The sequence below is a fragment of the Plectropomus leopardus genome, chromosome 4, assembly GCF_026936395.1.
Source record: "Plectropomus leopardus strain MGB_pleo_1.0 chromosome 4, ASM2693639v1, whole genome shotgun sequence".
NCBI classification, from domain to species: Eukaryota; Metazoa; Chordata; class Actinopteri; order Perciformes; family Serranidae; genus Plectropomus; species Plectropomus leopardus.
In genome coordinates, this window is record NC_142179.1 from 192,501 (window position 1) to 220,000 (window position 27,500).

Sequence of the window (27,500 nt, forward strand, 5' to 3'; positions counted from 1 at the left end):
AGGTCCGTGCTAAGCCCCCAGTGTCCTAAAATCCTGTATACGCCCCTGGTCTTAAACAACTGAACTCTATTTTTGCATTATGTTTTACTTCATCCTGTTTTTAGCCCACGTGTTATTTGGAGTTTGTGAAATCACATTGAATATTTGGTAATTTCTCTGATGTGCAGACCTTTAACTAGTGACCCAGTGGCTGCACCAGTTGGAAACCACTGATTTAAATTGCTTTCATTATTATGTATTTTTAGTATGTTGTATTAATAGGTTTCCATAAGTAATCAGAGTACTTTTCCACAGTTGTCATGGGATTAACTGATGTGACTACAGTTGTAGTTTGGATGACTGTTACACGTGACGGCGTTTCTGACCCTGAATTTGTCTCGTCAACAGGTCTCTGTCCATCAACACAGACGACAAGATGGAAGCCTACCAAAGGTGACGAAGAAATGACACTTCCTTTAATAAACCAACAATCATAGTTCATGTCACATTCTTAAAAACATTCTCTTTTAAGGGACATTTTAATTCAACATTATTGATTGCTGATAAAGTGACGCTCACAATAGTCTGACTCGTGTGTATAAGCCTGCTGTGGTTTCCTCCCCTTTGCTTTGTGAAACAACAGCAACCTCTGCGCTAACAACATACACGCTGAAAAAGGCTAATTTTGACAAAGATTTGCATTCTGTAGAAAGTCATATCTGCGTGGTTCTCTCAGTGAGTGGTTCTGAATAAATACAAAGAATTTGTTTTCACATTTCCTGTCCAACAGAAATGTTATTTATTATTATTAATTTTTGTCTTTTTTATCAGTAAAAGTCACATCACATAATCAACATATGTCTTTTTAAGTTTTTTTTTTTGTGGCAGAAATAATTTTGATACTGGTACTGCTACACGACCAGAGAAAGAAAGCTGTGGCATTTGCTTTTTGCTCAAGAGGCAGAAAACCTACAGCTACCAGAATACACTGCTGTACACCGGACCAATAAACACGGCCGCTGATCGATGACATTATGCAAACCCGTCTGTTTGACACAATAGCAGCCAGCTGGTAACAAACGAGTTAGTTTTGCAGTTAAACAAAAAGCTAAAACATGTTCCTGAAAACATTTGAGGAGAGAAATATGCAGCTCAGTAAAAGAATCCGTGTTAACATTTGATCAGCGCTGCTTAGTTTGAATATCTGGAGTTTTTTCAGCCTCCATTTTCACTGTGAAGGAAGCTGTATGGCGCCCGCTTCCTGATGTTAGGTGCTGGTTAGGTGGAGGGACGTTTACCACAGTTCATCTACACAAACTACCCACCAACAGTTTTGATGTGTAACCTGAGACTCACTCTATGTTGTTATTTTTGTTTACAAACTAAAGAAATGAGAGATAATGTAATTGTTTTTACTTAATATTTGAGGGCAACTGTTACATTTATGATGACATATAAAACTATAATAATAAACTTATTTTGTTACAATAGTGTGCTCTTGACATTAATAATAATGTATATTTTTAAGTATTTTGTCATATCATCTGAAATATCAGTACTGCAAAAATACCCTGAAATATAATCATATTATTTTGGGGCTATATCGCCCATACCGAATACCAAACAGCAAGTGTTGTCAAACAAAATGGTACTTGGATACTAATCAATACTAAGAATAGAATTAGATATAATTACTCATTAGATACTCATTTGCAACATTATCGATACCAAAAAGTATCACCTACCACAAACCCTAGCCCTGCATCGAAAATGGTATCAAATATAGTACATATATATATATATATATATATATATATATATATATATATAGTCAACAGTGAGGAGTTTTGCTTTCAAAAGTGGTGGAACGTAGAACTCTTTTTACTGAACAATGAAACAGTTGGATTTGTCTTATCTTTATTGTGTTTTTTAAAACAAATTTAAGCAACTCATTTGATGCGGTTGTTATTTTGGCATGCCAGCTGTTTTGGAAAAATGGTTTATATGAAAAACATCAAAAATTGAAAAAGAAAAAAAATATCACCAAAAACATTTGTAGAAAAAAAATTGCAGATGTCCTTTTTTTTTTTTTTAAAAAAAGGTCCAGGCTAAGCCTCCAATATCTTCGAATCTTAGAAACGCCCCTAGTTTTAACTAATTGCACTTTATTCTTGCAACACGTTGTATTTTATTCTGTTTCAAGCCCACAGCATGTTACATTTTGTCAAATCAAATTGAATATGTGGTAATTTTTCTCATGAACTAATCATGAACTAATCATTAGGGAGAAACTGGACCAGTTGGGCCCAGTGGTTCCCAAAGTTGGGAATCACTGGTTTAGACTTCAGCGTTCTCTTATCAATAATCACTGTTTTCTTTCTATTTTCTTTCAGATTCATCCAGGATGGTAAAGCCGTTGCCAGACAAGGGGACATGACTAAAGCACTGAAGTTTTTCAGACTGGCGTACAACATTCACCCGAGTCAAAAACTGGAGAGCAGGATAAAGAAAATCGAGGACCTTCTTGCTCAAAATGACTCGGAGGATGAAGAAGAGTTTGTTGATGTGAACAACAGCGGTTTATTGCTTTACAAAGAGTTACATGACAAGCTTTACAACTACCAGAGGAACGGAGTGGCCTTCTTGTACAGTCTCTACAGAGATGGGCATAAAGGTGGGATCCTGGCAGATGACATGGGCCTCGGTAAAACCATCCAGGTGATATCATTCCTCTCTGGCATGTACGACAACGAGCTTGTCACACACACGCTGCTTGTCATGCCAACTTCGCTCATCACAAACTGGACCAAGGAGTTTGCCAAATGGACTCCCGGCATGAGGGTGAAGGAGTTTCACGGCGCCGGCAAAGAGCGAACGAGGAATCTGGAGAAAGTTCAGAGGAGAAGTGGTGTCATCATCACCACATACACGATGCTCATCAGTAACTGGCAACAACTGTCCTCATACAATGGCAAGGAGTTTGTGTGGGACTATATGATCCTGGATGAGGCACACAAAATAAAAACCACCACCACGAAAACGGCCAAAAGCGCCAACGCTATACCCTCAAAAAACAGAATTCTCTTGACAGGCACTCCAGTCCAGAACAACCTGAAAGAAATGTGGGCTCTCTTTGACTTCGCCCTCCAAGGCACTCTCCTCGGCACAGCGAAAACATTCAAAACAGAGTATGAGAACCCTATCACCCGAGCCAGAGAGAAGGACGCCACTCCAGGGGAAAAGGCTCTCGGTTCTCGGATGTCTGAGAACCTCATGGCCATAATAAAACCCTACTTCCTCCGCAGGACAAAATCTGAAGTGCAAAAAGACAAAATGAATGGCACACATCCATGCAAAGAGGAATGTTCAGACAACCAGGAGGACGGCCGAGTCCCAAACACTCCAAAAGACTCTGGAGCAGTCATGCCCAAGCTGACCAGAAAGAACGACCTGATCGTGTGGACGTACCTGAGCTCTGTCCAGGAGGACATCTACAGGCAGTTTATTTCACAGGACCACATCAAGGAGCTGCTCATGACCACCAGATCACCTCTAGCTGAATTAAACATCATAAAAAAGCTATGCGACCATCCAAGACTGCTCTCTGCAGCCGCCATCGCCAAGTTAGGCCTGGATGAAAGTGCAACTGAAAGTGAGCAGAACGAAAACTCAGAGGTAGACACAGGCAGCATCGCTAACATTCCTGACGACACCTTGATATCGGAGTCTGGGAAACTTGTCTTTCTGTTCGCACTTCTTGGACAGCTCCGAGAGGAAGGCCATCGCACTCTCGTCTTTGCTCATTACAGGAAAGTGCTTGATATCATTGAACGCATCTTGGGCAACAGAGGCTTCAAAGTCATGAGACTGGACGGCACCATAACTCAGATTGCAGAAAGAGAAAAGCGCATCACTGCGTTTCAGGTGGACAAAAGTTACTCCGTCTTCCTCCTGACAACTCAGGTTGGAGGAGTTGGCATCACTTTGACGGCAGCAGACCGAGTCGTGATCTACGATCCCAGCTGGAACCCAGCAACAGACGCCCAGGCTGTTGACAGGGCATATCGCATCGGACAGACTGAAAACGTCGTCATCTACAGGCTGATCACCTGCGGCACTGTTGAAGAAAAGATCTATAGACGGCAGGTTTTCAAAGACTCCCTCATCAGACAGAATACCGGGGACAAGAAGAACCCTTTCCGGTACTTCAGCAAGCAGGAGCTGAAGGAACTCTTCACTCTGGAGGACACACGGTCCTCCTCCACACAGTTGCAGCTCCAAGCCCTGCACTCCAGACACCGACGGACAGACCCTGAACTGGACGAGCACATCGCCCACCTCCACGCCATGGAGATGTTTGGGATCTCTGACCACGACCTCATGTTCTCTCTCGATGTCAACCAGGACGAGGCCCCTGAGGACCAAGACGCCTACCACTACATCGAAGGGAGGGTCCAGAAGGCCCAGGAGCTGATGAAGGCTGAGTCAGAGTTGCAGATGCAGCTGGCAGAGAGCATGGCATCAAGCACAGAACCAGTCTGGCTCCGACAACCGCTGGACAACAACAGAGAGGGGTCCAATCAGCAAAAAACAAGAAACCCAAGACCAAGTCCTTCATATCCACAGAATAACTTCAGCAGCTCACCACTTGTGGTGGACTTGGACCAGTCTGGTTCTGACAAGCAGGATCTGAGTCACCGAGTCTTTGATCTGACTGCAGAAAACAGTATTTCTGAAGAACAACCTGTTGTAGAAGTGAGCCACGACAATCTTGCTGAGCAAAACCTGGATTCCCCAAAACACCACCCTGTTGAGCAAGAGAAGAGTTACTCAGAAGAGGCAGATGCATCTGTTCAGGAGGTGATCGAGGAGTCTTTGGTGGGGTCGGAGGCCAGTTTTGCTACAGCAGGGGATACTGCTGACACCAGCCTTCAAGAAGTAATGGAAAAGTCTGCAGTGTCTGAGCCCGCAGCTGCTCCGGCAGGTGACGGCAACCTGGTGTACGTTACGTTGGTCGATGAAGGTGAGCAGCTGCTAAATGGAACCTCACACTCAGAGGATGACTACAAGATGGACTTGGGGCGTCCACATGTCACCACTGTGCAGAACAAAAGATTTTCTGCCTTACAAGCGTCCAATTCAAGCTTCAAAGCCGACACATCATCCAGAGCGAGCACCGGGCTTGAGTCCTTCGAAGGCAACTTCAACTTACAGCTCGAGGAGAGCGACATGTTCTCAGACCACGAGTTCCTGGATCAGCAGACCGAAGCAGAGGAGAGGAGGCTGCTGTCACAGCTGCAGATGGAGGGAAGTTTTGACATCAATAAATCCCTCTCTGAGAGACAACAGCGAGATGGACGAAGCATCAACACTGCCTCTGAAATGGACGAGTTGATGAATGATTCTATTGTGATCTTCAAAAAGAAAAGAGCAGCAGTGATTTGTGACAGTGAAGAAGACGGAGAGGAGGAGGATGATGATGATGATGAAGGGAGTCAACTCAGCTACTCCTTCCAGGTTCTTGGAGTGTCCACACCAAAGTCAGCACCTTCTGGCTCCACCCCTCTTCGGTCAAGAAAGAGCACTGGAGGAAACACCTCGGTGGCCTCATACCGGTCACTCCTCCAGTCCATCATCGAAGACATAGACAACAACCAGGACATGTCCGATGAAGCTGAAGAGGATGACGTCATTGGTTCAAGTCATGAAGAGCTTCAGCTGGAGGAGACTGTTGGAGAGACGTTAGACACTGAAGGTGAGGAGGAAGAGTCAGTAGATGCCGTTGATGAGTCGGAACAGGAAATGAGCAGTAACATGGAGGAGTCAACCAGCGATCCTGAGTTAGCCTCCGATGAAAGAATGGATCAGTGTACTGCTGATAAAGGCATCAAGATGACCGTGAAGGAGGGCGTCATTGAGGAGGAGAGCTTCGACTCGCTGGTCAGGCGAGGGATGGAGTGCCGCAGCAAAGGGAAGCTGGACGAGGCCCTGGACTTCTTCCTGAGAGCTATTGACATCAAACCTGGAGATCCTGAAATTCAACTCATCACCATCCAACTGTACCGGCAACGGAGTCAGAGAAGTTAACAAAATAATCCTACGAACTTCTGCCACCACATGAGATTATAGTGGATAATCAGGGCTGCCCAACCAACAATGTGTTCATTTGTCCACTTATTTCGTAACTTTGACACTTGATGTTCTTCATAAACTACGATTTGTAGTCGGAATCTGCCATATTGAACTGTGAACAACTATAGACTGAGCTCTGGTGGTGTGTGCTGTGCACTACATACAATGAGTTTGTAGTAGCAGGAGGAGCACTTGGATTCATGGTAGTATTGAAAAAGAAATGCTTGGGATATCTAAATATGCCGGAATACTGTGATACTGGACAAGCCTAATATGACAATACAGAGACGCTGAAATCTTATGTTGCACAGACTTAAAATATTTGTTGGAATGAAAATGTGGTTGATGATATTTTAGATATCTGACTAGTTCAGACTTTGCACAGAAATATAAAAACCTTGACAGTTACAAACTGTGTCTCTAAAAAATGAATGTTTGTCATCTGCAGCACACATAATAAGTGTGTGTATTGCTGCTGCTAAAAGCCTGTATGATGTGTTTGTGTATGAAGATTTTATTTGTGTTTCTTGTATTCAGTTCTGAGAGCTGCGACACCTGTTCATTGAACTCTTGCTTACATGTTCAGCTTATGTTTTGGAGGGGGGAAAATATCATTTTTTTCTTCATGTGTCCATTATAGTCAACAGTAAAAGGTTTTATTTCCATATAACCTATACCTAATCTACTTGTATATATTTACAGAAAAAGTTCAAATAAAATTTTGCCATAAAATCTGCGTTTTCTTTGTTTTCTTTGGGTCGGGACTCGGATGGGGTCGCTTCAGATCTCTAAATTGATATAATTCACACATAATACAATAAGTACGAACGGTATAAACAAAATCTACAGTGTGTTTAAAGTAGTGACTGAAAATGTTCAGGCAGAGGCCAAAGCTTACAGAGGCCCATCCTACGTTTTTATCATAATCAGCTCCTCAAACAATAAAAGAATCAGACTTATGACCCTCAAAAACAGCTTTGTAAATTGTTTATTGGAAAAACAAAAATTAAACATTTGGAAAATGTTATAAGCATTGTTCCCTAAAAATGTAAAAATGAATCTAGTAAAGAAATATGTGTAACATATACGGTGAAAAAAAACTGTCCGTTTTAAATAATACAAATCTGAAAATAAAAGTAAATAATGAAATAAAACAATAAAAATAAACATGAATAAAACATGAAATAAACAAATGAAAATAAATACAATTAATAATGACTCTAGTAACAAAATCTGTGAATAATGTTTGGTAGGCAAAAAACAAAGTCGATTTAATATAAAAATAGAATTGATAGAAATTACAGTATAAATAAATACTAAATTGCATCATATAAAAACATGTTTAAAAAAAGTTGGATTTTGCAAAGTTTTTAGTGAAGCAATTTGATCACAAAAATGTTAACCATGCAGTTACAATGCTTTCAAAGGGTAAAAAAAGGGATTGTTTCAGGGTTTTTTTTAAGTAAATGTGAATTAAAACAGTGTTTCTGTCTACAAACAACTAATCTGATTATTCAAATTTAAGTTTAATTGGGAATGAAGATTTATTTTTATTTATTTATTTGACCTTTTTATGTCACATAAACACAGTTTATCCTCTCTGATTGGCTGAGAGCCCAAAGAGCCGTACAGGTGTGTCTGAGTGAAGGTCGCACCTGTCACCCTCCTCTTCATCACATTTATGATGTGAGCAGGGAGGCAGCCCCGTGAGGGAGCGCATGCGCAGCTGAAGAGATTAGTTCTGTGACGTCAGCAGAAATGAACAGCCAATGACTTCTGGTTTGAGTAGTTTGATTTCAAAATAAAAGCGCGTTCAGCTCCTGCAGTGAGATTGAAGCAGTAAACATAAAGCTCATGGTGCACTCATTACTGAGTTATTTGACATGGATATAACTGCGTATGTCAGTTTGCATTGTTTATTTATTAATCTACACACTCACATTATCACAGGTAATTGACTGTTAAGAAATTAACCGTCTCTGTCCATCTGTGTCACAATTCAATGGATGAAAAAAACTTGGGGTTGCGAAACATTAAACATGATCAGAACAAATATTAACAGAACGATGGTGTGATACTAAATACAGAGGAAAACGTGAAAGTATTTGAATACAACAGTATTATTTATAATAATAATCATAATCATAATCATAATCATAATAATAATAATAAATAAATAAATAAATAATAAAAATGAATAAATAAAAACATGTACTCCAAAATGGCAGGCAGTGGGTTTGGTTTTTTTTTTGTTGCAATTTACAAAACAACAGCAACACCAGCAAAAACATTTGGGTGAATCGATTTTTTTAAAATAAATTTGGCGATTACTCTCCTCTTATTTCTTTCTTCTTTTTTTTGCTGATTCTCTATTCTTTAAACATTTTGACGGTTTTAAAAGGAAACCTGCCTCCCAAACTTCCAAATGTCCAGACTTTGACTGCTGATAAAAATGTGAGTTTTTTAAGTAATCTAAAATTATAGACGTTTTACTGATAGATATTTCACCAGTATGCTCGTGACAGATTTTAACCTTCAGACCGATCAGAACAAAAGTTGTGGCTTTTTAAAAATGTTTAATTTTTTGCTTCATACTAAAGAAAATCACTGAGCACCAGACTTTTATTTTGAAGGGATTCACAGGAAGCAGGGAGCGTTTCCGCTGACTTGTCTCAGATTCCAGTCGAGTTTACAAGGAGACAAAATACCTTCCGGACTCTGAGGGACAGACTTTACCGAGACAGCGTCCTCTCTGTGTCCCAATTCACCGCTTCAGCCACCGGGACATCAGCGGGACACTGTCTGTCCCCGAGGGTTAGCTCAGCGGCTAACGGCTATCAGCGAGGACAGAGAGACAGACGGCGGGGACAGAGCGGAATGTCTCAGCCGAGGAGGACAGCCTCTCCTGGGTGTTTAGCATGAAGCTCAGCGGGGGGACACGACTGGAAGACAACAGGAGGGACTACAACATCTATCATATAAAAGACAAGAAGAAGAAGAGACAGAGGGGGACAGACACAGGAGGACAGACTGTGAGACAGCTGAGAGGACACATTTAAAAGAAGAAGAAGAGGATGATGGGAGGAAAAGTGGAGCTGCTGGAGGTCTGTCTCCTGCTGCTGACCGGAAACTGTCTCTGCAGAGGTGAGGGGGGGGTGAGGACAGAGAGTGGGGGGGACAGAGAGGGTGAGGACAGAGGACAGAGAGTGGGGGGAGGCAGAGAGGGTGAGGACAGAGAGTGGGGGGGACAGAGAGGATTATGGATAGTGAGAGGGAAGGACAGTTATGGACAGAGAGGGGAAGGACAGTTATGGACAGAGAGGGGGAGGACAGTTATGGACAGAGAGGGGAAGGACAGTAATGGACAGAGAGGGGGAGGACAGTTATGGACAGAGAGGGGGAGGATGAGCCTCTGGTAATAACTGTCATGTTGCATGATGGGAAACGTAGTTTGTATGTCTGCTGTTTGTTTGGAGTCAGTGTCGTCATGGTAACAGAGGAATTCCTCCGTTAAGTTTTCTCACCAACAGCTCCAGCTTTTTCTTTAAAAAGTTTTTGGCAATTTTCTTTTCGTTTAAAATTTTTTTTTTTTTGGAAATGATTTTGTTCCTCTAAAATATTTTTTCTATGCCGCAGATTCACTGCACTTCAAAATAAAGTGTGTTTTTTTAACTCGACATGGCTGCCAGTCACTTGCGGTCCATTCAGAGTGGAATCGCGACCCGCTTTTGAACCACAACCCACCTGTTGGGAACCACTGATTTCTAAAAATCATAACAGGGATTCAAGTCTCTGCCGAAACACGTTTGTTTGTTTTTTAAGTTGCCAAAATATCACCGTTTTTATGACCAAATTTTGTTTGTTGTTTTCACCAAATTTATGAACGTATTTAAAATTTAAAAATTACCAACAAATTTTAAAAAGTCAAGTCACGTCAGTTTTATTTATAGAGCCCATTATCACAAAACTGGGTTTGCCTCAGAGGGCTTTACAGCAGGCACCATCCCTCTGCCCTCAGACCCTCACATCACCCGAGGAAAAACTCCCGAAAAACAACCCTTGTAAGAGAGGGGGAGAGAGGAGGAGAGAGGAGGAGAGAGGGGGAGAGAGGAGGAAACCTCAGGAGGAGCAGCAGAGGATGATGAGGGATCCCTCTTCAGGACGGACAGACGAACGATAGATGTCGTAAATAACAAATGAAATACAATCAGGGGGAAAAGGAAAGAGAAGAAACGTAAAACAACATTGCCAAAAAGTTTGAACCTCCCTGAGTGTTTCGGGGAAAATGCATGAAGTGTTCAAGGACCATCTGAAATGTGAAAACCCGGTGATAAAGTCTGCATGTGCAGTTTCTGGCTGTGATAAATTGTGTAATTTTGGTGAATTTTATTTCTTGAAGGTCTGCAGGTTTGGAAGGCATGTTTTCTATAAATATAACAAAAATTATAAAAGATATCCGTAAAAATATCCTTAATCGTTTTTGAGGGGAAAAAGGAGATCATCAGAAAAAAAATTGAAAATTAACACACAAATTTAAAAAAATAAATTAATAAAAACATTGCCAAAAAGTTTTAACATAAAAAAAAATTGCCAAACAATGTACAGAAAAATAAAATCACTAGAATGTTTTAAAGAAAACCTGACCACAGGTCTTGAAGGCAGTAAAATATATTTTTTTAAAAAGTAGCCTAATATAAAATATTAGTAAATCATTTTTTGTGTTTTTTCTTACCATCAAAAATTTTGTTATTGCAAATTCGTGATATTATTTTAGGGCCATATCGCTCAGCACTAGTATCTAGAATATTTTATTAAATTGTCTAAAATCTTTTAAAGATTTTTCACAAGATTTCTCTAAACTTCTTTGATTTCTTGAGGTTTACTTTGTTACAAATCATGTTTTTATTTGTGGATCCTGAAATTTATCTCCACGCTGGAAACACATTTTCTCCTTCTGTTCTGCAGATTTCTGTTTAAAGATCAGAATCATTTTAACGGTCAAACGTGTCCTCGTCCGTCTGAGGCTGCAGCAACAATCCCCACATCTCTGCTGAGTGTGTCCGTGTGCGTTTGAGATTGTTTGTGTGTTTGCAGATTGTGTGTTTTGAGATTGTGTGTGTGTTTTGAGATTGCGTGTGTGTGTGTGTGTTGGCATCTCGTTCAGGCAGGTTGAGCGTTAAGCGGCTTACGGTCGTCGGCTGCCGAGCGCTCCAGCAGCTCCGACACCGACAGGAAGTAAACCCTGTTTAACACTCAAGGCTGACAGCGAGTGTGTGAGTGTGTGAGTGTGTGAGTGTGTGTGTGTGTGTGTGAGTGTGTGTGTGAGAGTGTGTGAGTGTGTGTGGTGATCTGAGGATCCACGGGCAGAAACACTAAAACATCCAGAGAGTCTGAATGAATCAGAGTGATCACATTTCCAGGAACCACACACACACACACACACACACACACACACACATACACACATACACAGACACACACACACAGACACACACACACATACACACACACACAGACACACACAGACACACACACACACACATACACAGACACACACAGACACACACACACAGACACACACAGACACACACACATACACAGACACAGACACACACACACTCACACATACACATACACATACACAGACACACACACACACACACACACACATACACAGACACACACACACACAGACACACACACACACCCTGTTTCCCTGAACGATGACTCACTCTGTTTCGTTTCTCTGAACACGAACAAATCTGCGGCTCTGAGTCAAAAAACATCAAAAAAATAAAAATGTGCTTCTTTCAGAATGGTTCCCGTTAAAGGAGCAGTCCGCAGTTATTCTGCTGAACTTCCTGTCAACAAACGAGTCAAACCGTCCGTCTGAGTCTGTGTGTCTGCTCCGTGTGATTTCTCATGAACTCGAAAACCCCCAAAAATCTGCGAATGCTGGATTACACTTCATTGTCCACCTCAGTGGAAATTTTTAGCTTCTCCCAAAGTCATCAATAAACATTAAAAAAGCACTAAATGAAAGTAAACACGCTGAAAACAGAATGAAGTAAAAGATATTTCAAGAGAGAAATGCAGAGGCGACACTGGGGGCACACCTCTGTCCAAACAAAATTTAGACTTAATTTTATACATTTTTTATTGATTTTTTTTCCTTCATTGTTGTTTTTTTCCTTCAGAACTTTTTGGCATGATTTTGTTTTATATATTTTATGATAATGTTTTTTTCTTTCGTCAATTCCTTTTTTGTAATTTTTTTTTTTTTTCAATTTCAATTTTCTTTTTCTTTAAAAAATGTTGCTGAATTTTTTAAATCTTAAAATTTTGGGGTTTTTTTTGAAGGAACTATGCCTTCCAAACCCATGGACCTGCATAAATAAAAATCACCAAAATGACACCATTTATCTCAGAGGTGTTTCTGTTTTCAGGACATTGAACAAAAATCACCAGAATTTTTTTTCAGTAAACAAACCTCCAAACGTGCAGGCCTGCTGGTTACATTTTTGGTTCATTGGTTCATTCTTTTTGACAATGATTTTTATTTTCCTTTTTTTAAAAATGATTTTCTTTATACCTTCATTTTTTAACTGATTTTTTTCCCGTTATTTTTAAAGAAAACATGCCTTTCAAAGCCTCGGGCCTGTAATAATAAAACTTTTTTTAAAAAAAGATCATTCATGTCAGCCAGAAACTGTACGAGTAGAAGTTCTCGTTGGATTTTCTCACATCTGAACATTGGAATAAGAAAAAAAATGAGATTTTGGTGAGAAAATCAAAGTGAAACCTTGTCGGAGACACACGCTGAAGAAATGTTTGTCCTGTGGAGGTGAATCGCTCTGAGCTCACCGTCACTCCTCCGTCTCTAAATGAAAGCAGCTTCAGATAAAAACACTTTTATTTTCGTGCTGCTCTTGTTCGTTAATTCCTGCGTCTGTCGGCTCAGACGGAGTTTCGCTCTGACTGATTGTCAAACATCCGACGGAAAGTTTTCAGCCTTTTGATGGAAAATCAGGCTCTTTTCCTTCAGCGCTGAAGTTGGCCGCGCTCCGTCGGTTTCAGGTGCGCTCTGATTGGCTGCCGGTCAAGTGACGGCTGGTAAACGGGTCAGACGTGTTCAGTGTGCGAGGGTCAGGTCGGGTTTCTGAGCCTCAGAACAAATGAACCCGCTTGGCTGAGAGCTGAAGTCACGTCAGCTTTCTGTTTCAGGAGGGAAAGAAAAGAAAGGGTTTTGGACTTTGGTCAAACTTCACTTGTTTCTTTCAGAGTTTCGGAGCGATATTTTTCTTTGTTTTCTGTATATTTTCTATAGAAAAATCTTTTCTTCTCTTTCTTTTTAGGATTTGTTAAGATGTTTACTTAAATGTGTTTATTGAAAGGGTTTTCCAGATTTTCTAACAGGCTCTTTTGATTTTTTTCTGATTTTTCTTTTTTTGATACTTTTTATTTAATATTTTCAATTATAATAAAGAAAAAGTGGACAAGTTGACAACAGACTGTCAAGGAAGTAAAACAAGAACACAAACAAAAACATGGGGGCTCCTCGAATGGTAATACTATAATTAATGTCCAGTGTCTGTACTTGTTAGTGTGTAGCATCCTCAGTTGATTTGATAAAAGCAGTCCATTTCTCCCATTTCCTGTGAAAGGTTGCTCCACTAGATCTCAGAGAGAAAGTCATCTTTTCCATTAAACACGTCTCCTTCACTCTGTCAATCCATTGGTTAATGCTTGGAGATTCAGTTTTATACCAGCATTTTGTTATAGCTTTTTTATAAGCCATCAACATTATTTTACATAAATACCAGTCTTTTTTAATAATCACATTTTCATTTAAGACACAAAAATAGAGGACCATCATATCGTTAGGGATTGTGTATCCCAAGATCTTTCCCACAGTAATGCATACAATACCCCAAAAAGTTTGAATTTTTGGGCATAGCCAGAATATATGGGAGTGGTCTGCGTTCATGTTTCCGCACTGCCTCCAGCATTGTTCTTGTGATTGAGAGAATTTGCTTTTTATAAGAGGTGTAATGAAAAAACAAATCAAATTTTTCCAGCCAAATATTCTCCACTTCTTTGAGCTTGTAGATGAATGCTGCGACGCCACGTAGAACGCCAAACCTCCTCTGATATTTCTATGTTTAGTTCTTTCTCCCATTTTGTTTGAATGTATCCTGTGTTGATCCCATTCTGTTTCTGAAGACCCTGGTAAATTTTTGAAATTATTTTCGTATTCTTCTTTTTGTAAGCTTCAGTCAGAATATCTGTCACTGTATTGCCCTCTCTGGACAGTGCTGGTTTGATTCTTTTATCGTAATAATCTCTTATTTGGAGATATCGGAAAAAGTCTTTGTTTTCTAGTCCGAATTCTTTTTGTAGCTGACTAAAACTTTTAAAGAGCCCTTTGTGAATTAATGTGCATACTGCTGTAATGCCCTTGTCCCACCATCGTCTGAATTCAGCATCACCGATTCCTGGTTCGAATCTGGGGTCTAGAGCGGGCCAAATTAATAAATTGATGTCTCCCTCCATATTGTATTCTTTTACCATCCTGCTCCAGATAACCAGTGTTTGTTTGATAATTTCATTTTCGCTTTGTTGAGCCAATTTGTTTCCTACGTCCCCTAGTATTGCCTGAATCTGGCAGTTTTCCATCTTAGCCTCTATGTCTTTCCATCTTGCCTGATACAGAGGGCAGCATGCACAGACCAAGAACTTCACTTGAGCTGCGTAGAAGTATTGTTTCAGATTAGGCAATGACAGCCTCCCCTCCTCTTTTGGTAGCTGAAGTGTCTTGTACCTGACCCTTGGTCTCTTTCCAGCCCAGATAAATCTCGATATAAGTTTGTCCCAGTGTCTGAATTGTGTTTCTGGAATCATCTGTGGGATGGATTGGAAAAGGTATAACAGTCTCTGTGCCACGTTCATTTTTATTACCTCGATTCGTGTCTCAAAGTCCATATTAAAGGCCGACCACCGCCCAATATCGGTTTTGCTATTATTGTTAATGTTATTATAGTTTATTTCAAATGTTTTGATGTGTTCTTTTGCCAATACCACACCCAGGTATTTCATTACTCTGGAATTCCATTTGATTTTGTATTTTTCTCTAAGTTCTCAGCCAGGAAAATAATTCAGTGTAAGAATTTGTGTTTTTGCTATGTTTAATTTATAGCCTGAGTATTTACCATAATCTTCTAATATCGACATCAGAATAGGAAATGTCCTGTCCGGGTCCTGGAGAGCCACAATAACATCATCAGCGAAGAGCCCTATCCGGTGCTCTTGCTTTCCTATATGGATTCCTTTTAAGTTGTCATTTTGTCTGATCATTTGTGCCAGCGGTTCGATGAATAAGGCAAACAAGGTAGGGCTAAAACAACATCCTTGGCGAGTTCCTCGTTGTAGAACAAATCTGTCCGTTAAGTGTCCATTAATTTTTATCCTCGCTGTTGGCTCTTGGTAGAGGCCTTGGATACATTGTATTATCTGTTCATGAATCCCTAGTTTTCCCAGAACCCGACACAGAAACATCCAGTTGACACAGTCAAAGGCCTTTTCTGCATCAAGGCTCACCGGTGCTCCTCTCAGGCCCTGTCTTTGCATCTGATCTATTATGTGGAGAATGCGTCTAATGTTATCCTGGGTCTGCCTGCCTGTAATAAAACCTGATTGATCTTCATCTATCAAATCAGACATAAAATTTTCAAATCTTTTGGAAATTATTGAAGTGAAGATCTTATAATCCACATTTAGAATTGAAATAGGTCTATAGGATTCACAAAGTTCTTTATTTTTGTCTTGCTTAGGAATAACCGAAATTATGGCCTCTTTCCAAGGAGGGGGCAGTTTGCCCTCCATAAGAGTCAGATTGAAAGAATTTAGAAGTAGTGGGGTTAATTCCTCCCTAAATGTTTTATACCACTCGCTGGGGAATCCGTCACTACCTGGCGTTTTGTTTGATTTTACTGGAAATTAGTTTTCTATTTTGCTCTTCTCCAATAGCAGGTAAGTCCAAGGATTCAAGGAATTCTTTCATTTCACACTCTCCTTTTGCTGCGGGTTGGGTATATACGTTTTCATAGTAATCTTTAAAAACCCTTTCTATTTCTTCAGGCTGGAATAGTAGTTGTTTCGTTATGGGGTCTCTAATCTTATGTATTGTGTGGGAGGCTTGCTGGACCCTAAGTCTTCTTGCCAGATATTTAGTTGCCTTGGGGCCAGATTCATAATAGGTCTGTTTAATGAATCTTAGTCTTTTCTCAACCTCTTGGCCTAGAATGTCATCTATCTGCCGTCTTGCACTGATTATCTGTCGTAAAACTGGTTCATCTTTATTATTTTTATGTTGCTGTTCCAGTGTTATTAGTTGGTTAACTAACTTCTTATAGTCTTCCTCTCGAGTCTTTTTTTGGTGAGCTGCCCTCGCTATCAACCTCCGTCTCATTACAGCTTTAACCGTGTCCCATAGTATGGTAGGATCCACTGGGCTGTTCAAGTTGTCCTCCACGCAGCGTTCAATTTCTTTCTTAATCTCCTCCTGTGTATTTCGGTTATTCAGCATACCCACATTTAATCGCCATAAAGTATTTTTGGTTCTCCTAGTTAGGTGAATATTGAGGTAAGTAATACTGTGGTCGGACAAGTCAGTTACCCCTATTTTACATTCCTGTACTCTATATCTATCTACTGTGTTCATAAAGAGACAGTGGATTCTGGAGTACACTGCGTGTGGGGCAGAGTGATGTGTGTAGTCCCTCTCTAATGGATGGACTTCTCTCCAGACGTCGAACATCCCCAATTCAGCTAGAGAGGTGCTGACAAGTTTCGATAGATGAGTCTTAGGTCTCTTGTTATTTGTTGTGTCCAGTTTAGCATTCAAAATCATGTTGAAATCCCCCGCACATATTAGAATTCCTTCATTTTCCTGGGCTATGATCTCAAACAATAATTTCAAAAATATTCGATCAGAATTAGGTGGCACATAGACATTGACCAAAGTGACTAGAGTATTATCCAATATCCCTTTTACTATTACATATCTCCCTTCTTTGTCATTTATTTCTTTGATGACTTCAAAAGTGACAGAGTTGGAAATTAATACAGTGACTCCTCTCTTTGGACCTTTCTTAAATGAGCTAAAAAAGGTATTTTTAAATCCAAATCTCCTCAATTTTTCGTGTTCTTGCTGATTTAGATGTGTTTCTTGTAAATATAATACTTGGATTTTTTCTTTCCTCATCTTAGCCATTACTTTTCTTCTTTTAATTGTATTGTTTAAGCCATTCACATTTAAGGATGCTATTCTCACGTTGTTACACTGCATTACTCATATGAATTAAGATAAACGAAAACATCGATAGCCCCACTGATAATGCCAAAACGGTGGCATAGAACAAACACAGCAAATATAATAGTTGAACTTCCGGACAGTTGAGGATCTTTGCGTCCTCTAACAGTCTGATCCCGTTGGTGGATCTAGGGAAAACCCTCTTCAATAAAGAGGGGCCTAACTTAGTAATGACAGGTCCTACGGTGAGGTCTAAAGTCATTCTAAATGAGTCCAACTTTTGAACTGAAAAGTAAGAGACAAAAAAAAAATAACCCAGACCTCCGATAGTCACTTTTCTTTTAGCGTAGGAATAGCAGAGTAACCAATATTCTGACAACTAAAAACACAAACTATATCAGAACATTCCTACCGGTTTTGCTTCGTTATATAATCGCTGATATTAGTCCGGCAATCTTCGGAACTCCTGCAGCTTTTCTTTGGCTCGTGCAGCTGCTGGTGTGTGGGTCCTCCGGGATCCCTCATTGCGCTGCCACTCCATGGCCGTGCGGAGCCGTGACTCCAGTCCGGCCTCCGCCGGGTACGTCGGTGTCGGTATCTTCTCTGCGAGTCCGCGTTTCTCGAGTTCCTGCTTCACCTCCTCCGCGTTGTTGTAGACTCGAGTTCCCGTCGCCCAGTGGATCCTCATCCTGGTGAATGGAGTCTGGAACCGGACTCCTTTCTCCTTCAAGATTCTTTTAGCAACGTTATACTCCTTTCTCTTTTGCACAACCTCTGTCGCGTAATCGTGGTCGAATGATAGGACTTTATTCCCCAGCTGTATTTTCTTTCGCCATGCCTCTCTCAGAACTCTCTCTTTGGTAGAGAATTCCAGAAAGTTCAGGATAATGGGTCTCGGCTGGGCTCCGTCTGCAGGCTTCTGTGCAAGTGACCGATGTGCTCTTTGGATTTTAAAATCTTCCGTCAGGTGGAGTTCACGTCTAAGCAGGTCTTGAACAAACGTGGCCGCGGACTCGCCCTCTTCTCCCTCTGTAACTCCGTAGATACGGAGATTATTTCTCCTCGATCTGGATTCCAGGTCAGTTAACTTATCCCGAAGGGCTTTTTGTTCTCTCAGTGAGACGATAAGAGCGTTGTTAGCCTCCTGTGCCCTCTGTTCCAGCTTTTCGATCCGCGACTCAGCCTCATTGATCTTGCCGCTCTGCAGCTGCTGTTCAGTGGCGACTTTAGCAAGTTGCTGGTTTATATCCTGTTTGAAATCATCCAAGTCTTTTTTCACGTCGCTCCTCAGCGTTTCACCAAATGAGCGCAGGGCATCTTTTATTTCTGTTTTCAAGTCTCTTATCTCCTTGCTGATAATTCCTAGATCCGTGCCCGTTTCAGCCTCGCTTCCAGCGAGGTGTGTTGTTTCGTGGCCACCGTCCTCATCCGTAGCATGGTTAGCTAGCGGTTCCTCCATTTCATCTGTCGTCGTGTTTTTAGCCTGAGTGAGTCGAGTTTTCCTTCCCATTCCAACTTTTCCCCGATCACATTACCGTCGGTATGATTTCTAGCTTTAGTTTTTCGAGTTTTCGGGTTTTTTTTACATTTGACTATCGGGAGCTCTGATGTAACGCAGCCTACCACGCCATGTCCAAACCCGGAAGCCCTTTTTCTGATTTTTCAAAACTATATCAGCATGTTCGGGGTTATTCTGTATATTTTACAAAAGAAATTATCCACATTTTCATAATTATTATTTTTCCCTTTGTTTTTAGGATTTATGAATGTTCTCTAAAACTGAAAGGGTTATTATTTTTAGATTTTCCTCAGATTTTCGTCAGAGTTTGTCTGGTGGAGGTTAACTGTCGAGCGGCAGGATCCAGATCCGACTGATCAGCTGATCAGCAGCGTTCACTTTGACTCTGAAACACTCAGAAACGTCTCGTAAAATACAAATACACTCCGGTCTCTGATAATAAGCCTCATCCGGCGTCCGGCGTCTCTGCCGTTTGAGACGAGCTGTGAAGCCTCAGGATGACCTCAGGTGACCTCTGCAGGAAGACTGAGAGGAAAAGTAGGAAGAAGGATTTTGGGAGGAAGTGAGTCGGCGGGCGAAGGCTGCAGCGACGAGAGAAAATCAAACCTACATGTTCAGACAGTTTATTCAGACACGATTTAACTTCGCTCTGTCTTCAGCTGATTCGGGTTTTTATTTTTCTACTTTTTCTTTGAGATTTTTGTTTTGAAGCGTCGCTTCAGGATTTCTCGATAATTTCTTCGAACCCTCAAATCTTTAAGACAGAGACAGAAAGACAGACAGACGGAGAGAGACACACTGATGAGAGCTGAATTAGATTTTTTAAAAATTCTCGTTGATTTTGTTTCTTAATTTTTAAAAAAAATGTTCTTAAAGATAATATAAAATATAATATTATTTCTGTTTCTCCAGAGGTCATTTTAATGTATGTATATGTGTGTATATATATATATATATATATATATATATATATATATATATATATATATATATATATGTGTATATGTATATATATATAATATCTGTATTTTTTTCTTTTCTTTTCTTTTCTTTTTTTTACATTTTCTGTAAGATTTTTATTGGTTTTGTTTTTAAGGTTTTTTTTTTAAAGATTTTAAGGACATTTCTCTGATGTCAGGACATTACTAGGATTTTAGGAAGTTTGTATGATTTTAAGATTTTGTAGATTTGGGGATGTTTATAATATTTTTGGACAGTTACAGGATTTGGGAAGTTTGTTTTTTTAGGAATTTTAGGACCAAATTTTCTTTGAAACTTCATTAACAGATTTCTCTTTGTTTTCTTCCTTTTACCTTAAATCTTTTAGAGCGAGACAGAAAGACGGAGAGACACTCTGATGAAAATGACAGTTTTAAAAATATTCTGCTTTGTTTTTGAATTTCTTTCTATTTCATAAATAAATATTAAAGATAATACAAAATGTAATTAGATTTCTCCAGAGGGCCTTTAAGGTTTTTCTTTGAGATTTCTCTGCATTTTCTTGAGGACAGAGCGAGTGATGAGAGACAGAGAGACAGAGGGACAGAGGGACAGAGAGACAGAGAGACAGAGGGACAGAAGTGATGTTACTGAGAGCTGAATTAGATTTAGGATTTCTCTTGATTCTGTTTTTATCTTTTTCTATTTTTCTGTTTATTTACTTTTTGTTATTAAGGTCTTAAAGACAGACAGAGACAGAGAGACAGACAGGCACTGCAGTGATGTGAAGACAGACTTTATGTAACAGAGAGACGGAGAGGAAGAAGAAAAGAGGCCGTCTGTTGTTGTTTATTTTTTTCGTTGATCACAAAATGATTCATAAAAACAAACTGGATTTATAATCCGTTTATTTTAGACATTTTTAGACATCGTCAGTTTGTGTGTCTCCGTCCTCACAAAACACTGTCCCACACAGATGGAGCTGTGTGGACCGACAGCAGCAGCATGTTAGGGGTTAACTTCACGGTCTGTTAGCTCTGAACCGGCCCCGCCGAGGGCCCCGCCGTGGGCCCCGCCGAGGGCCACGCTCACAAACTGACGGGGCCAGGGGCCGGTCACAGCACACACAAACATGTTTCTAGGACACTTTTTAGATTTTTGGAGGGTTTTAGAAGATTTTTGACATTTTCAGGATTTTGGGATATTTGTTGGACTTGAAGACAATTCTAGGATTTCAGGACATATGTAGGATTTTACAACATTGTTTAATTTTTTATATTTTTGAATATTTATTTGATTTTAGGAGGTTTATAGAATTTTAGGACTTTTTTAGGATTTTGAAACCTTTCTACAGAAATGTCCGTTTGCAGGATTTTCAAACATTTCCAGGATTTTGGGCCATTTATTTAATCTTAGGACATTTCCAGGATTTTAGGAAAATTCCAGGATTTCGGGACATTGCAGGATTTTAACACGTTTGTTGGATTTTAGGACAACAAGCTCTATCCAAACCCCTCACAACTCCAGCACCTGGAGAAGTTGTGAAGGTTTTGGACTGAATGCAGCAGATGGCAGGGGGATCTCCCCCGGAGGCCTGCGCTGAGTGTCCTGTCAGACCAGAGGGGAGAAACGAAACTGAAGGCACCGGACGAAGAGAGGAGGAGAGCCGGTATCAGGGCGAGGCTGCCCTGACCGAGACCGAGAGCTGCTCCTCCACCGAGCCTTCTTCTGCCTGATGTCCGCTCGCAGGAGAAAACAGTCGATGAGATGCGTTTCAGGCTTGTTCTGCAACGCTTTTTTCACCGTGGCGGTGTCCTCGCTGCAGCGGCCGCGGGTTCGACTCCTGCCTCGGCCCTTTGCTGCATGTCATCCCCTCTCTCTCTCCCCCTTTCATATTTGTTCTGCCTTATCGATTAAAGGCAAAAACGAACAAATCAGAGCTGAAGGTTCAAAAATGTGAACTTCTCTGACTGATTTGAGGGGACGTCCAGCGTTTGTTCGACAGCAGTTGGTATTTGCGTTCCCTGTTGGCGGCGTTGACTGACTCTCTGCTTCCTCCTGCAGACTCGCCGCAGACCGAACACCTCTCCTCTTATCAGCTGACGGTCCCTCGACCAATCGGAGGCAGGCTGAGGCGGGACGCTGATGGAAGACTCCCCAATCAGGTACTGAGCTTTCACTGCTGCAGTGTTTAAAATCTGTTCCCTCTGTGACCTCTGACCTTCAGGAAACACAAACTCAGCACAAGAAGCGCTGACCAATCAGGTCCCCTTCCTGCCTGTGTGACCTCAGATTGCCCATTGCCGTGTGAGCGGCTCGTTATCTCCCCGAAACTGCAGCCAAAACAGTGTGTACATCACAGGCTCACGTTAGCACTTCAACACTGAGTCAAGGCATTTAAGTGAATAAATAATGCCTCAAATGCACACGTACCCTCTACTAAAGGTATGTCAGGAAATAAATAAATCCAAAATAGATATTGAAAAAATAACTCCATTTGAAACATACAATTCCACATTTAGTAAAGTATTATAGTTAATAAATAAATCAAAAACAAGTAAATTAAAATAGGTATGCTTCAAACACACACCATAAATAAAAGGTATTTCAGTAAATAAAATATAAAAATTAAAATTAAAAACACTTAAAAAAACAAACTTAAACATATATTGGAGGTATGTAAGTGAATAAATAAACCAAAATTAAATATAAAAACATTTATAAAATATTTGAGACACACATTTCTACACTAGGTAAAAGGTATTTTAGTAAATAAATAATTTTATAATAAATGTAAGAATAAGAATATAAATTTAAAACACAAACAAAACAGTAATTTTAAGTTTTTTAAGTTTTATATTTAGTAAAACAAAACTAAATATATAAATTTATATAAAAGATTAAAATAAATTTTATGCACACACAATTACACACTTATTTAAGTTCTTTACTAAGTCAAGTCAATTTTATTTATAGAGCCCATTATCACAAAACATGGTTTTCCTCAGAGGGCTTTACAGCAGGCACCATCCCTCTGCCCTCAGACCCTCAGATCAGCTGAGGAAAAACTCCCGAAAAACAACCCCTGTAAGAGAGGGGGAGAGAGGAGGAAACCTCAGGAGGAGCAGCAGAGGATGATGAGGGATCCCTCTTCAGGACGGACAGATGAGCGATAGATGTCGTAAATAACAAATGAAACACAATCGGGGAAAAGGAAAGAGAAAGAGAGGGGGAGAGGGGGAGAGAGGGGGAAGGAATAGATACTAAATAAATATGAAAGTAAATTCATCTCAAACATGCACTTCAACTCTTTGTATTTTAGTAAATAAATAAATCCAAAACAAATATAAAAATAAGCACAACACTGGAAACAAACACTTTTAAAGTTTTTAGTCAATAAATAAATCCAAAATGAATAAATGAATATAGAAATTTAAAAAAAATCCATTTCAAACACACAAGTCAACACTTACTTAAACATTTTAGTAAATAAATAAACCTAAAATAAATAAACACAAAAACAAAAATAAATAAATAAAATAAATAACATATTAAAGGTATCTTAGTAAGTGAATAAATTAGTCCAAAATAAAAAAATTAAAAATATATATATATCCACGTCAAATCACAGTATAAGAACACTAGATGAAGCTGGCAGTGATTTACCGAGAAAAAAGTTTAAATGCAACACTTTTACTTTTGCTCCCAGTTTTCAGTCTGCTCCTGCAGAGTTGCGTCCTGCAGAGTTGCGTCCTGCAGAGTTGCGTCCTGCAGAGTTGCGTCCTGCAGGCGGATCGGTGGGCGGCGAAACGTTACAGATTCCAATGTGCTGACATCATACAGTGACATAATCTGAGCGCTGAGTTATTGTGGTGGATAAAATCTGCTGAGAGTAAATCAAACTGTACAACGTTTGTAATCATCAGCAGCACCGAGTCAAACCGCACAGAAACCGACAGATAAAGATAACGACATGACTGTGCATAATAAAGCATTTATTAAGTGTTGATAAACTGCTAATTCATGTTGCAGAAGGAATTAAAGTGAAGGGTTTTTAGATTTTTCCAGCGTTTTTTTTGTAGCCTGCAGAGAGAAAAAAAACACTTAAGACAGCAGGAGAGAAAAACATGGCTGCAGGCTGAACACACACACACACACACACACACACACACACACACACACACACACACACACACCTCTTAACATCATACTTTCACAAGCCTTCACTCGCTCCGAGCATGCTCACATTGCACCTCACTGTGCTACTCTGTGTGTGTGTGTGTGTGTGTGTGTGTGTGTGTGTTAAGGCGGTCCTGCAGGATGAAGCGCGTTCACACTGAGCTGCTGAGTGCATCAGGTTCAGCTCCACCTTTAGCAGCTGACTCAGTGTTTATGAGTCTGAAACAAACCGTGTTTTTTTTAATATCTGCACCACCACAGTATAAATATGGCAGAAAAATATTTAGTATGTCTGAGTACACAGTATTTAGGAGTACACAGTATGTCAGATGCAGAATGCCAGAAATTAGGGCTTGACCAAAATTGGTTTTACAAGGGCGATACCGATACCAATTATCAGTAGTTAATGAGAACCAAGGGGGAGACTCGGAGTTGGGAGAAGGGTATTCTGGGAAATGGAGTTTCAGGGTTGTTTGTCCTGAGCTCACATTGTTGCTGTTTTGAAGTGTGAGTCAGCGGACTCTTCGTCTTGTTATTCCTGCACATCCACAGTGTGACTTATTCATTGTTTAACCCTTTGAAACCAGAGCTAATTGGCTTGATTTCTTCCAAAAATATGGAGAGACAGCATGAGCAACAGAAGAACTGTACAAGAAAATTTCCTAAAAATAAGCAAAAACGAAACAAAAGCAAACACACAAAACAATGGAAAAGTAAAAAACAAACAAACATGCTAACAAAAAGAAAACTGCACAAAAAATAAAAAATGTATAAATCAATGCTGCTGTTAATCACATATCCTGGGCTGTGATAATAAAAAAATCGACTTTGTGGTATATTGAAAATAATATAGTGGCATCATGACAACAACCTGGCATTTAAAGGGTTAAACTTCTGAAAATCTCTATATATTTAATATTTATTATTAGGACTGATTGTTGGTTAAAAAATAACTCAATAAAAGTACAAAATCATATTAATGTATAATATTTTTTAAAGCGTGTGTGTGATATGAAAGTGTGCCCTAAAAGGTTAAAGTTCATTTAAAAAACAATATTCTGTGGGATTTAAGTCGTAATTCTTCAAAAAAAATGATCTGATAATCTCTGAGATTATATTGGTAAATTGACAAGAAAAAATGTTTATTAAAAATCGTAACATTTTGAGAAAAATTCTCAATATTCTTTTAGATTTAATTAGTAAATTCACGAGTAACAAAACTTTGATTTATTAATTTCATAAAACGCAAAGTGACAAAGATCTGGCCAAAGTGAAAACATCCTGGTTGTTATCTGTGCGCTGAATGTTTGTTGTGTGTGTGAGTGTGTGTGAGTGTGTGAGTGTGTGAGTGTGTGTGTGTGTGTGAGTGTGTGTGTGTGTGTGTGTGTGTGTGTGTGTGTGTGTGTGTGTGCGTGTGTGTGCGTGCCCATGCTCCTCTGTTGACCTTTGACCCCTGCTGTGTTTAGAGGAGCTGCTGTTGGCAGCTGGGTGAGAGTCCACCGCTGACTTCCTGTCCTCACTCACCTCACACACACACACACACACACACACACACACACACACACCTGGCAGGTGAGTCAGAGGCTCAGGTGACCTCGAGTCCAGTTTGTCTGTAGTTTTTGAGGACTTTTGCTTTCAGTGTCTCGTTTTGAAACTTCGTGTTGCACCTGAGGAAAAACTCCGAAATGAAAATAACAAACAAACAAAGAAACATTTGTCTAAAGACGAACGTTTGTGTGTTTGTTACTTCATTACGGAGCGGCTTCATGAATTGAAAACGGAGGTAAACCTGATGTTTGATGTTTGTGTGATTAAACGTGGCGGCGTTCACTGGTGGAGGTAAACCTGATGTTTGATGTTTGTGTGAATAAACGTGGCGGCGGTCACTGGTGGAGGTCAGTATTTGTGCACTGAAGACACAGCAGCAGACTGATGCTCCTGAAATTACTGACGTCACATTTATCAATCACCATTTTTACAAATGATTTATTAAACAGCATGTTTGCAGGTTATTTATGAATGAGTCAGTATGTTTTTAGCTGAGTCAACATTGTGCTCCTCCGTGTGTCTGCAGGTCTCGTACGTCATCAGCGTGGGTGGAAACCGTCATGTTATTCATCTGGAGAGAAATGAGTAAGTTGTTATTTGATAATATGAAACTTTACCGGCTTTTTGCAAAACATTCAACTACATGTCACTGATAAAGACCATAAAACACACAAAACACATGTATAAATCATGTCAATGTTTTTGTGTTTACAATCAAATTTGTTTTTTTGCTTTGTATCAGTGTGCCAAAAATATGTTTAAAAAGCAACAAAAAGTGTAAAAAAAAAAAAAAAGAAGAAAAAGAAATTGACAAAACAAGCTAAAAAAAAGAATAATCAACAAAATTTAAAAAATGTGGAAAAAATTAAAAAATGTAAGAAAAGTTACAAATATTTTTAAATAATGAATAGATAAAAAGAAAATCAAACGATGTTAGAAAATTTAATAAAATAAAGAAATTTGACAAAATGTGTAAAAAAAGAATAGATTAAACAAAACTACAAAATATTGTAGAAAAATGATTAATAAAAGAAATCAAGAAAGAGTAAAATAAAGAATGATGACAAAATAAAAAGTAAAAATGAATAATTAAAGAAAATGAAAAAATATGTAAAAAATAACTAATTAAAATAAAGTATGTAAAAATGAAGAAACATGACAATGTGTAAAAAAAGATTAACAATTTATAGAAAGGCAAGGAAATGTATAAAAAAATTAATAGATTAAAAAAATCAAAAATACATCTTAAATAATGAATAAAATAAATAAATACATTTTCAAAATACATAACATTGAAAATAAAATGTGTAGAAACAAATACAGCCAAGAAGAGCAGCACACTGAGTGAGGAGCAGCAAACATGTTGTACGTACTTTAAATCACAGACTGGTTTTATTAATCTAATCCCAGTGAGCAGTTTGAACTGGGACTGATTATCCAGTCTGATGACATCATATCAGCTGATTGACCAATCAGCTCCCTCCGTTATTGACGTCAGCGGCAGAAACCAAATCTGGATTCTTTTAGCTGAACACAAACTTTATGTCTCTTCAAATTACATTTAAATCAGTGTAAATGATCTCAGAGCTGTGAGTCCAGCCGCGTGTCTCCTGTCTCTGAGTGTCTCTGAGTGTCTCCTGTGTCTGAGGGTCTCTGAGTGTCTCTGCGTGTCTCTGAGTGTCTCCTGTCTCTGAGTGTCTCCGACTGTCTCTGCGTGTCTCCTGTGTCTGAGGGTCTCTGCGTGTCTCTGCGTGTCTCTGCGTGTCTCCTGTGTCTGAGGGTCTCTGAGTGTCGCCTGTGTCTGCGTGTCTCTGCGTGTCTCTGCGTGTCTCTGCGTGTCTCTGAGTGTGTCCTGTCTCTGAGTGTCTCCGACTGTCTCTGCGTGTCTCCTGT

General features: G+C 39.7%; 2 protein-coding genes across 3 annotated transcripts in view; both read left to right on the top strand.

Moving 5' to 3' along the window:
• ercc6l (excision repair cross-complementation group 6-like) overlaps window positions 1–6,843 on the top strand; it is a 10,402-nt gene extending 3,559 nt beyond the window's left edge. Inside the window, exons 2-3 of the mRNA XM_088076066.1 lie at window positions 388–432; window positions 2,373–6,843. Of these exons, the coding sequence (XP_087932192.1) occupies window positions 388–432; window positions 2,373–6,066 (3,739 nt within the window). The 3' untranslated portion in view covers window positions 6,067–6,843. The remainder of the gene's footprint in view (window positions 1–387; window positions 433–2,372) is intronic.
• Window positions 6,844–8,778: 1,935 nt separating this feature from the next.
• adam9a (ADAM metallopeptidase domain 9a) overlaps window positions 8,779–27,500 on the top strand; it is a 66,190-nt gene continuing 47,468 nt past the window's right edge. For both annotated transcript variants that reach the window (XM_088076075.1, XM_088076076.1), the window contains exons 1-3: window positions 8,779–9,255; window positions 21,945–22,045; window positions 26,134–26,192. In XM_088076075.1, the coding sequence (XP_087932201.1) occupies window positions 9,186–9,255; window positions 21,945–22,045; window positions 26,134–26,192 (230 nt within the window). In that variant the 5' untranslated portion in view covers window positions 8,779–9,185. The remainder of the gene's footprint in view (window positions 9,256–21,944; window positions 22,046–26,133; window positions 26,193–27,500) is intronic.